At 45.2% G+C, this 12,156-nt stretch overlaps 1 protein-coding gene across 1 annotated transcript in view; it reads left to right on the top strand.

The window, feature by feature from the left end:
- Got2 (glutamic-oxaloacetic transaminase 2, mitochondrial) overlaps window positions 1-12,156 on the top strand; it is a 20,933-nt gene that overhangs the window by 4,314 nt on the left and 4,463 nt on the right. Inside the window, exons 2-8 of the mRNA XM_013012887.1 lie at window positions 4,395-4,551; window positions 6,383-6,511; window positions 7,468-7,527; window positions 8,182-8,343; window positions 9,190-9,294; window positions 10,034-10,184; window positions 10,888-11,053. Coding sequence (XP_012868341.1) covers window positions 4,395-4,551; window positions 6,383-6,511; window positions 7,468-7,527; window positions 8,182-8,343; window positions 9,190-9,294; window positions 10,034-10,184; window positions 10,888-11,053 — 930 coding nt within the window. The remainder of the gene's footprint in view (window positions 1-4,394; window positions 4,552-6,382; window positions 6,512-7,467; window positions 7,528-8,181; window positions 8,344-9,189; window positions 9,295-10,033; window positions 10,185-10,887; window positions 11,054-12,156) is intronic.

Raw genomic sequence — 12,156 nt, 5'->3', positions numbered from 1 at the left:
AAAAGAAAAAAGCCGGAAGTGGCGCTGTGGCTCAAGTGGTAGAGTGCTAGCCTTGAGCTGAAGAGCTGAGGGACAGCACCCAGGCCCAGAGTTCAGGCTCCACGACCGGACCCCAAAAAAAAATTTAAAAAAAAAATTGTAGCACATTAGGTAGACTTAAGCCTTCTTCCCCAAACCCCTCCTGAAAATGCAAAGCCTTGAAACTGGATGTTTATTGGAATACTTTGTACCCAACAATCTCCTTGCTTGGCTGGTCAATATTGCTCAATGTTTGATGGAGGCTTTGTGCTTCTGTCCAAAGAGCATCAATAGGAATTTAGGACACAGGTTGTGGACATGGGTTTTACCCCTAGCACACACTTGTTTGCATCTACTGCAAAGTTATGTTACAACATCAGCATATAGTCGTTGCCATTTTAAGGGGTGGAGTAATCAGTGAAGGATGTGGAGAATTAATAACTTGACATGTAATTATTTTTTATACTACAAGAACGGTGCCTTCTATCCTGGTGGTTAGGGCAGCTGTGTCATTATTTAAGAGCCTGAGAAGTGGCCTATTTTCTTAAAAGAGAAAGTGGCTTTGCTGAAGGTTGAATGTCCTTGACATTCAAAGTCTTCCCCTCACACAGCACTTAATGACAGTGATGCAGATAGGCAGGTGCTTGCAGTTTCCTGGGGATGAATTGTGGGTGGCAACCAAAGCTCACTGCAGGCCCCATTCAGAAGTTGTATCTTTCTTCTTTGCAACCTAGAACAACAATTTAAAAGAGGAGAGGACTTTGAGTCCTAGCTCTAGAGCTAAGGACGGGGTGAGAGTATGGTTAAAGGTGAGTAGGGATGGTTGAAAGCCAGAATGACTTGCATTTGGTCATAATGTCTATGATCATGTACTGCCTGTATTGTCTATTTACCAGCCTCACCAGGCTGCATACTGATGGCAGGTGGCTGCAAATACAAGCATAGTAGGGGTCATTTAGTGGCAGTGAAAAACATCAAGCGTTCACTGTGCATCCTTATACCAACTCTGGAGTAAGTACTGTTGTGCCTGTTTTATGCATGAGGAAAGGTAAGACAGTCCGGTCGCTTGGCCTGCCTCTGCTTACACAGCTGGTTGGTACCTGAGCTGCTGTTGGAGTCCATGCAGTCAGTAAGCTGTTAAAAAGAGACTGTTAAAGCAAGTGAATACAGCCTTGCACCAATGGCTCACACCTGTAGCCCTAGCCATTTAGGAAGCTAAGATCTGAGGATCATGGTTCAAAGTAAGTCTGGGCAGGAAAGTCCATGAGACTCTTTATCTCCAGTTAACCAGCAAAGAGCCATAAATGGAATTGTGGCTCAAGTGGTAGAGCACTAATCTTCAGCAAAAAAGTTCAGTGACAGCGTCCAAGCCCTGAGTTCAAGACCCAGAACTAGTCCCTTCCCCCCCTCAAAAAAAAAAGTGAATGGGAAATGTAAAAAACAGAAGAATCTGCTCTTACATCATAGAATTAACCACACATACCATTTAACAGCTGTTGAGGCCAAGTTAGTTTTGAGTTCATCACCAGTGCCAGATTTGTCTGGCCAGTCTGGCTTCAAAACACAACCCTTAGATCTCAGCCTCCTGATGACAGGTTTGAGCCACCAGCACCCAAGCCAGAAAGGAGTTTATTGGGAAAATAGCTGGTACTTTCCAGGGACTCTCTAGAAGTTTCAAAGGTAGTTTCTAGTGAAATCTGGACATTTTGGTTTTTGTATTTTAGATCCAGTTTTGTGAAGGCCAATTTTTTAAAACTTATTAGGTAACATTTGTTCACTTGATTAAGATAGGATTATGAATACCTGAGAACAACCATTGACAATCTGTTTAACCCAAAGAATAACCTAAGAAAGCTCACACCTGTAATCCTAGCTACTCAGGAGGCTGAGATCTGAGGATCACAGTTCAGCCCACAAGACCCTTATCTCCAGCTAACCACCAGAAACCCAGAAGTAGAGCTATAGCTCAAAGTGGTAGAACAGTAGCAGAAAAGCTTAGGGGCAGTACCCAGGCCTTGAGTTCAAACCCCACCACAGACAAGAATAAAGAAAAAGAATAACTTAAGGAATCTTAGCTCCTTAATATGTGAAAATCTTTTTTTGTTCTTGTTTATATAATCAAGACCATACTAGAGTCAATATAAAGCATAGGAAAAACAACAACAAGTTTGCAAAAAAGATAAGAAATGACCTTTCATGTTGTAGGTTCAACCATTAATCACTCATCCAGGAAAGCTTTCCCATCAGTATTGGGCAAACTTTGTTAGAACATTAACACAGCCAGATGCCGGTGGCTCACGCCTGTATCCTAACTACTCACGAGGCTGAAATCTGAGGGTCTCAGTTCAAAGCCAGCCTGGGAAGGAAAGTTTGTGAGACTCTTATCTCTAATTAACCACCAGAAAACCAGAAGTGGCACTGTGGCTCCAGTGGTAGAGCGCTTGCCTTGAGATGAAGAGCTCAGGGACAACACCAGTCTCAGAGTTCATGCCCCATGACCAGACAAAACAAAAACATTAACACATAAGCTTCTTTGCAGATGTAATCAGGACCACTGCTTTGTTCTCCCACAAGCTTCAAAAGTGGTAGGGAGAGGAAAGGCCTTCCTGATACTAATAAAGTAGAGGCCAGAGACAGACCTGATCTTCAGCATTTGAAGCAACCCATGGAGCGGGCTTTAGCCACTGTCTTCTCCCCCGCCTCCAACAAAGCTGTCTGTGAAAGGTCTACAGTGACTGCCATACCACATCTATGTGCCATGATCCAGAAATGCAAGACAGAAAACCCACCCAAACAAGCTCTATACCTTCTTTAAGAAATCTACAAGTGAGGGGCTGGGAAGGTGACTTAGTGGTAGAGTGCTTGCCTACCATGCATGAAGCCCTGGGTTCAATTCCTCAGTACCACATAAACAGAAAATGCCAGAAATGTTGCTGTGGTAGAATTCAAGCCTGAGCAAAAGAAGCTCAGAGACAGTGCTCAGACCCTGACCGTGCTCAAGCCCCAAGAATGGCAAAAAAAAAAAGAAAGAAATCTACAAATGATCATTGGGTGAGATCTACACACTAGCTGTCAGATTAATAAACTGCAACCAATGACTGGATTCACTTTCCCGTCAGTCCTCATGTTCTGTGGGATTGGTGTTTCGGGAACTCTGTAGACTCAAAACTTTCCTAGCAGTACACAGATGTCATTTACATTAACACACAGTGTGTTTCCGTCATTGCTATTGTCAAATTCCTCATTTCTTTTTTTTTAATTTTATTTTATTGTTAAGATGCTGTATAGAGGGGTAACAGTTAAATGAGTAAGGCAATGAGTATATTACTTCAAATTCCTCATTTCTAATTCCTCATTTCTAATTAGTAAATACCTACCATTGCACCCCACATGGATATTCTTTGAGGACCTTTAGCTAGCCAGAAGCTCTATCTACTTGCCTATATCAGCCCCCTGAGATCAGAAAATGCTTGTGCCCACAGTGCCAGGGCAGGGAGTGGGGGGGGGGCATGTTCTGCCAACAGAGGCAGTTTCAGCTTCAGTTCTGCCTCAGGCTCCCAAAGATCCCTAGGTCCCCACGCAGGCTCCATAGTAAAGGCTTCTCCCAATGTGAGCACAAAGACTGTGAAGATTGTCATATGCATGACACCGGTGCCTTCTTAGCTGTTTGTGCAAACAAACGAGACAAAGTCAAGAATAAATAGTAGCTCTTCGCAATTTCTAGTAGATAAAGGAATGGAAAGGTCAGAACGTTTGGGTGGCTGCTGCTGTGTGGGGTCTGGGCCAAGACAACGTACTCTTTACTTTGATTTGTTTTTTGTTTTTGCCAGTCCTGGGGCTTGAACTCAGAGCCTGGGCGCTGTCCCTGAGTTTCTTTTGCTCAAGGCTAGCACTCTACCACTTGAGCCACAGAGCCAGCATTTTCTGTGTATGTGGTACTGAAGTATCAAACCCAGGGCTTCATGCAGTGAGGCAAGCCCTCTACCACTAAGCCACCTTCCCAGCCCCCTGAAAGACTTTTATCTTCAATTAACCAGCAATATGTTTGAAGTGGAGGCCTGGCTCAAGTAGTAGAGCACTGATCTTGAGTAAAAAAAAAAAAATCTTAGAGGCTCTGAGCTGCAGCTCTAGTACCATAAATAAATAAATAATAACTAAGCCTATACTGTGTTCTCCCCAGAATGATTGAGATCTCCCCCTCTGCATGCCATAGTACTGTACTGAAATTATTGCTCTCTAGTCTTCTGCAAGGTAATCTGAACCTTTTGTGCTCTTAGATTGTTGGTACCTATTGCTATGTCCTGTGTACAACACAAACATTGGTTGAAATAGATCTTGTAGTTCGTGTGACTGAGGTAAAGTGTTTGTCATTTCAGTTCCTGGTGGGCCCAGGTGGAAATGGGACCCCCAGATCCCATCCTGGGAGTCACCGAAGCCTTCAAGAGAGACACCAACAGCAAAAAGATGAACCTGGGCGTCGGTGCATACCGGGACGATAATGGGAAACCTTATGTGCTCCCCAGTGTCCGGAAGGTGAGCCTGCCATCCTTCGCCTCTGAGTCAGGATGGGGAAGCAGAAGGAAGCTTCTGAGAGGTTGAAGGGGTGATAGACCAGGTCCAGGAGCCTGGGTTTGGCACTTCACTTCATGAATCACTATAGCTTTCTGGGTTATAGGTTTCTTGACTGTAAAAGTAAAAGGTTGAGACCCCAGGGTATTTTCAACAATTAGAAAATAAGCATATGTCTTGTCTAATTCTAAGGGTGCACAAGAGGATTGAAATGTTAACATGGCTCCTGGGAGAAGAATAGCCCTCTGTGGATAAAGGCTGTTGTTGCTACTTCCCATTTCTCCATAAAACTCCTATTCTTGTCACACTGTTATCAGAAGTTATACCATTAAATATAACTAATCCCCTTAGAGCAAGTTGTAAAAATTATTCAGCAAAGGGGGGTAACAGTGCTCCATAGGAAATGTACTCATTGCCTTACTCATGTAACTGTAACCCCTCTGTACAGTATCTTTACAAAAAGGGTTGGGGGGCTGGGAAGGTGGCTCAGTGGTAGAGTGCTTGCCTTGCATGCATGAAGCCCTAGGTTCGATTCCTCAGCACAACATAAGCAGAAAAAGCCAGGAGTGGGGCTGAGGCTCAAGTGGTAGAGCGCTAGTCTACAGCTAAAGAACTGAGGGACAGAGCCCAGGCCCAGAGTTCAGGCCCCACGACTGACAAAAAAAAAAAAAAGGACAGGGAAGTGGCTCAGTGGTAGAGTGCTTGCCTTGCCTTGCCTTGCACACATGAAGCCCTGGGTTAAATTCTTCAGCACCACATAAGCAGAAAAAGCCAGAAGTGGAACTGTGGCTCAAGTGGTAGAGCGCTCACTTTGAGCTGAAGAGCTGAGGGATAGTGCCCAGGCCCAGAGTTCAAGCCCCATGACCAACAAAAACAAACATATATATATATATATATATATATATATATATACATTAAAAAATTATTCAGTGCAGGAGTGTAGCTCAGTAGTAGAATGCTTATCTAGCCTATAAAAGCTCTGTATTTGAGCCCCAGCACTGGAGAATAAATACAAAATTATTTGGTGAGTGGGGCACTGGTGGCTCACACCTGTACTCCTAGCTACTCAGAAGGTTGAGTTCTGAGGATCATGGTTCAAAGCCAGCCTAGGCAGGAAAGTCAGTGAGACTCTTATCTCCAATAAACTACTCAGAAAATGCTGGAAGTGGCTCTGTGACTCAAGTGATAGAGCACTAGCCTTGAGCTGAAGAGCTGAGGAACAGCACCCAGGCCCAGAGTTCAGGGGCCGGGCACTGGTGGCTCACGCCTGTAATCCTAGCTACTCAGGAGGCTGAGATCTGAGGATCTCAGTTCAAAGCCAGCCCGGGCAGGAGAGACTGTGACACTCCTATCTCCAATAAACCACCAGAAAACCAGAAGTGGTGCTGTAGCTCAAGTGGTAGAGTACTCGCCTTGAGCTGAAGAGCTGAGGACAGCGCCCAGGCCCAGAGTTCAAGCCCCACAACTGACAAAAAAATAAATAAAGGGGGAAGGGCATGGTTCAAGTGGTAGACCCCTGCTTAGTAAGTGTAAGGCCAAGTTCAGAGATCAACTGTGCCAACCCCCAAAGAAGTCAAAGTAATTTTAAAATTTAATAAAAAGGGCTGGGATGTAGCTCAGTGGCAAAGCGCTTGCCTAGCAAGTGCAACGTCCTGGGTTCGATCCCCAGTACCAAAAAAAGAAAAGACAAAAAAATACAGTTAAAAAAATTAAAATTAAAAAAAAAACATTAATGAGCAATCATAGTGGTTCCATGTAAGACAAACTAAATAATCACATTTTTTTTCCTGTGCAGGCAGAGGCTCAGATTGCTGCAAAAAATCTTGACAAGGAATACCTGCCTATTGGGGGACTGGCTGAATTCTGTAAGGCCTCTGCAGAGTTGGCCCTGGGAGAGAACAGTGAGGTGTTGAAAAGTGGTCGGGTAAGCCACACATGCTTGTGTCCTGCAGGTCTGGGCTTTAGATCAAACCAAAAAAGCTCACCAGTTAGAAGAAACAGTTTTATCTCCTCACAGAATAGGAACTCCTAGACAACCTTTAAAAAGGCATGAGCTGGCTGGGTGCTGGTGGCTCATGCCTGTAATCCTAGCTACTCAGGAGGCTGGTATCTGAGGATTGGGGTTCAAAGCCAGACCAGCCCAACAGGGAAAGTCTGTGAGACTCTTACCTCCAATAAACCACTCAGAAAGCCAGAAGTGGTGCTGTGGCTCAAGTGGTAGAGCGCCAGTCTTGAGCTAAAGAGCTGAGGGACAGTGCCCAGGCCCAGAGTTCAAGCCCCACAACTGACAAAAAAAAGCATGAGCTGGGGGTAGAGCTCAGTGGTTGAGCTCATGTCTAGCATATGTGAAACCCCATGTTCAGTCCTCTACATCATCAGTGTTCAGTGTTATCTTGATGTATATGTTCACTTCTTTTGCAAAGTTCTTTTTTCCAGAAGGTCATCATGGGGCTGGGAATGTGGCTTAGTGGTAGAGTGCTTGCCTAGCATGCATGAAACCCTGGGTTCGATTTCTCACTACCACATAAACAGAAAAGGCCAGAAGTAGTGCTGTGGCTCAAGCAGTAGAGTGCTAGCCTTGAGCAAAAGAAGCTCAGGGACAGGGCCCAGCCCAGAACCTGAGTTCAAGCCCCAGGACTCAGGAGCAGGGGGGAGGGGAGGACGGAGTCATCATGTTTTGTAATATTCTAAAGTAATATTTTAGTACAGTAGCCTTTTGTTTTGCGTGTATAAATCAGTTTTTGTATATTGGGGAGGGATTTGTTGGCTACGTTTTTCATGTAGCATGATGGTACAAACAGGCTATAGGGAATTAGTTTCCAAAGTCCAGAGCACACCCTGGGCAGCACAGACATAGTTAACCCAGTGTCTCTCCTGCAGTTTGTCACTGTGCAGACCATTTCTGGAACTGGAGCCTTAAGGATCGGAGCCAGTTTTCTGGTAAGTTTGGAGATTCCTTTGGGAATAAACTGTAAGCTAAAGGTGCCAAGTCCTCTGTCTGACTGCTTACCAGATGCAGGTTTTCTCTTTACAAAGAATTGGCAAGTCCTGTTCTCTGATAAAAGAAAGAAAGGACTTTGAAGAAGGTGGATGCTGGTGGCTCACACCTGGAATCCTAGCTACTCAAGAGGCTGAGATCTGAGGATCACAGTTCAAAGCCAGCCCGGGTAGACCAAATGAGACTCTTATCTCCAATTAACTAGCAAAAAGCTGGAACTGGAGGCATGGCTTAAATGATAGTGTGCCAGCTGTGAAGGGGAAAAAAAACAAAGCTGAGCAACCCCTGAATTCAAGAAAGCAAGTACTTTGGAGAAGTTGGAATGAATATAATAATACTAATGCTAATAGGTTCAAATGGTTGAGCATTTACTGTTACTAGGGAGTTTGTGTCTTAATTGGTTGAATTTACTTCATTTTACAAATATAGGTGAGGCCCAGACAGGTCCTTGCTACCTAGCCAAGGTGATTGTCGGAGCCTGAATTCTGATTCTCGTGGCTAGGTTTCAGTGGGGAAAATGTTATCTCAGTAAAGTGTACCACCAGTTTTTGCCTATCTTTCATGATTGTTTCATTCCCTTTCCTCTTGTGTTTTAGCAAAGATTTTTTAAGTTCAGCCGAGACGTCTACCTGCCCAAACCAACCTGGGGGAATCACACACCCATCTTCAGGGATGCTGGCATGCAGCTCCAGAGCTATCGATACTATGACCCCAAGACTTGTGGGTTTGACTTCACAGGCGCCATAGAAGACATTTCAGTAAGTATGGCTTCCAGAATGGGAGGGGAGAAACAACAGAATAAACTTCCATGTGGACATTCCATGTCTCCTGTGTCTGCCTTACAGTACTGGGGGTGGGCTAATGCTCTGGCCTCAGGTTCTACTGGTCATTTCTCAGAAGTGCCCTGTAGTTTCAGATGACTCCCTCCACAACATAGGGCTGAGAATGTGGCCTAGTGGTAGTTGTCTAGCATGCATGAAGCTCTGGGTTCGTTTCCTCAGTACCACATACACAGTAAAAGCCAAAAGTGGCACTGTGGCTCAAGTGGTAGAATGCTAGCCTTGAGTAAAAGAAGCTCAGGGACAGTGCCCAGGCCCTGGTGGCTCATACCTATAATCTTAGCTACTCAGGAGGCCAAGATCTGAGGATCACGGTTCAAAGCCAGGCTGGACAAGAAAGTTCTTGAGACTCTTATCTCCAACTAACTTCATAAAAAGCCAGAAATGGTCTGGAAAGGTGGCTCAGTGGTAGAGCACTTGCCTTACATGCTTGAGGCCCTGGGTTCAATTCCTCAGCACCATATAAGCAGAAGAAAAAAAGCCGGAAGTGGGGCTGTAGCTCAAGTGATAGAGTGCTAGCCTGGAGCTGAAGAGCAGAGGGACAGCGCCCAGGCCCAGAGTTCAGGCCCCACACCCAGACCCAAAAAATAAAAAGCCAGAAGTGGTTCCGTGGCTCAAGAGGTAGAGCACTAGCCTTGAACAAAAGAAGCTCAGGGACAGTGCCCATGTCATGAGTCCAACCCTGTCCTGAGTTCAAGCCCCAGGACCAGCAAAGAAAATACACAATGCAATGCCAACTCTTTTCTTGATTGTTTTTCTCTTTAGAAAATACCAGAGCAAAGTGTTCTCCTCCTGCATGCCTGTGCCCACAACCCTACGGGTGTAGACCCTCGTCCAGAGCAGTGGAAGGAAATCGCATCGGTGGTAAAGGTATGGAGGGTGGGCAAATGGGTGACTGGTGGTTATTAACTAGCCTGGGACGCTTAGCTTGACTGAAAATGAATTAATTGCAGGCCTGCACCATGAATGAACTGCCAGGAGAGGGCTCCTTGTGATACATGATGCATGAGCAGTTTGAAATAATGTTTTTGCTCAGCCTGAATATACCAAGTTCTGGTACAACTTCTCATTGGCTGGCCTGCACTCCAGCCGCACTGTCTGCTTTGGGCGTCTGCATATGCACAGTCAGAGTTACGTATTCTTCCTCTCACATGGGTTTTCACATCCTTCCTGTTCTTGCCACTTTCAGGACACTGGTCAGAATTCTTAGGGAGGAAAACATCACTCCTGCTGTGTCACTATCTTCCCTACCTTCTGTCAATTCTTAGCTGCAAGCAGAACGAGTTAAGAAACGTAACACAGAGACCGCTGTCAAGAGAAAGTGGTTCTGTGCTGACTGACCCAAGCAAACTACTGTGGACCTCAGAAGCCTCCTGCTTGACTAAGGGGCACTGCACACACACTGAGATTAAGACACCTTGGTGTCTGTTGCAAACCATATCCGTTAAAGTGAAAACCTAAAAAATGTTGCGGTGTTAACACTAGGAAAATTCAGATATCACTCCAGCTTCCCTCTAGGGAGAAGCTGTGTAACTGTGGCATTGGTCCCAGTGAGCCCAAGCATCGCAGACAGCCTGACTAAAGCTCTGATCTTCTCATTCCTTCCCAGAAAAAGAATCTCTTTGCATTCTTTGACATGGCCTACCAAGGTTTTGCCAGCGGTGATGGTAACAAAGATGCCTGGGCTGTGCGCCACTTCATCGAACAGGGCATTAACATTTGTCTCTGCCAATCGTATGCCAAGAACATGGGCTTATATGGTAAGCAAGGACCCAGCGTGATACATGCTCTGATGCTTAGACAGAATGAGAGGCAGAGTGAGTCCTTACCCAAAGAGCTAAGAATGGATTTGACTGATTTTCTTAGCCATATCTTTTCCAAATATCCATGAATTCCTTTAGCAAAGAAAGCTGGTGATCCCCAAACAAAAACTGATCCAGGTGCCAAGAAGATAGATCCAATAAAATGCTGGGCACAGGAGGCTGAGATCTGAGGATCATGGTTCAAATGATGCCAGCTCAGGCAAGAAAATTCGTGAGACTCTTAGCTCCAATTAACTACCAGAAAACCAGAAATGGTGCTGTGGCTCAAAGTAGTAGAGCACGAGCCTTGAGCGAAAGAGCTCAGGGACAGTGCCCAGGCCCTGAATTCAAGCCTCATGACTGACCAAAAAAAAGCAAAAAAACCTTAAAACTGATGCTGATGGCTCCCACCTATAATCCTAACTACTCAAGAGGCTGAAATCTGGAGAATCATGGTTCTAAGAGAGCCAGCTAGAAAAGTCTGAGAGACTCCATCTCAAAATCAGAAGCAGGGCAGGGGGGTGGGGGGGAGAGACACAAGTCTGGGTATGTGGTTCAAATGGTAGAGTACCAGCTGAGCAAGTGCAAGTTCAACCTCCAGTGTGTGTGGGAGGGAAGGAGACTGGAATACTCTCTTGACGTGATCATTTCCTGTGTTCAGGCGAGCGTGTGGGAGCCTTCACTGTAATCTGCAAAGATGCCGAGGAAGCCAAAAGAGTGGAGTCCCAGTTGAAGATCCTGATCCGTCCCATGTATTCCAACCCTCCACTCAACGGGGCCCGGATCGCCTCCACCATCCTGACATCCCCAGATTTGCGGAAGCAGTGGTAAAGACTTCCCAGCCACCCTTAGATCCAGGCCCAGCCCCTTCAAAGCCAGTTAGTGACTGACCTCCAATGACATGTAGAACCTTCTAGGTCCTGTGTGGAAAGGGTACAAGGAGGGAGAGCATATTTTGTTGGATCAAATAAGTTATTTACCTGAAAGAGACCCATAAAATTGAGAATTGGCTGGTGTATATGCTATCCTTCATACATATCATCCGTACTTAGCAAAAGCTACTTTCCCCTGGAATCCGGTTCAAATTGTAGTACCTGCATAGGAAAACTTCCTCACAAAGATCATATTTTGGTTTTAGTATTGTAATGCTAGAGGTCAAACCTAGGGCCTTGGACATGATAGGTTTGCCCCTGAGTGTGCTACCACTGAGCTATTCCTAGCCACCATGTTTTTATTTTTGTCACAGTAATAGCTAACATTAAATCAATACTTCCGGCATATTTTTGTCTTTTATTACTATACTCTGCATCTTAAATACTTGTTTTTATTACTGACCTTCAATCTATTTAACTACATTCTACATAAAAAATGACATTGGTTTGTTTTTTTGTGCTCCTATTAGGGCTTGAACTTGGCCTGGGCACTGTCCCTGAGCTTTATTTGCTCAAGGCTGGTGCTCTACCACTTGAGCCACACCTCCACTTCTGGCTTTTTACTGGTTAATTGTAGATAAAAGTCTCACAGACTTTTCTGCCTGGGCTGGCTTTGAAGCCATGATCCTTAGATCTCAGTCTCTTGAGTAGCTAGGATTAGAAGCATGAGCTACCAGCACCTGACATTTGTTGTACAGTCACTGTACATTTGTTGTACAAGGTGGGTTTCATTGTGACATTCTGTAACCCCATCAACCTCACCCCTCTACGCTCTCCCTTATTCCTTTCCTGATGTTTATTGTTTTTTTGTTTTGTTTTGTTTTTTGGGTCCGGTCATGGGGCCTGAACTCTGGGCCTGGGTGCTGTCCCTCAGCTCTGTAGCTCAAGGCTAGCGCTCTACCATTGAGCCACAGCGCCACTTGCGGCTTTTTTCTTTTTGCTTATGTGGTGCTGAGGAATCGAACCCAGGGCCTCATGCATGCAAGGCAAGCGCTCTA

The sequence above is a fragment of the Dipodomys ordii genome, unplaced genomic scaffold, assembly GCF_000151885.1.
Source record: "Dipodomys ordii isolate 6190 unplaced genomic scaffold, Dord_2.0 Scaffold18, whole genome shotgun sequence".
Lineage (NCBI taxonomy): Eukaryota > Metazoa > Chordata > Mammalia > Rodentia > Heteromyidae > Dipodomys > Dipodomys ordii.
Note: the sequence above shows the minus strand (reverse complement) of the source record. Positions and strands in the feature narration are given on the sequence as shown.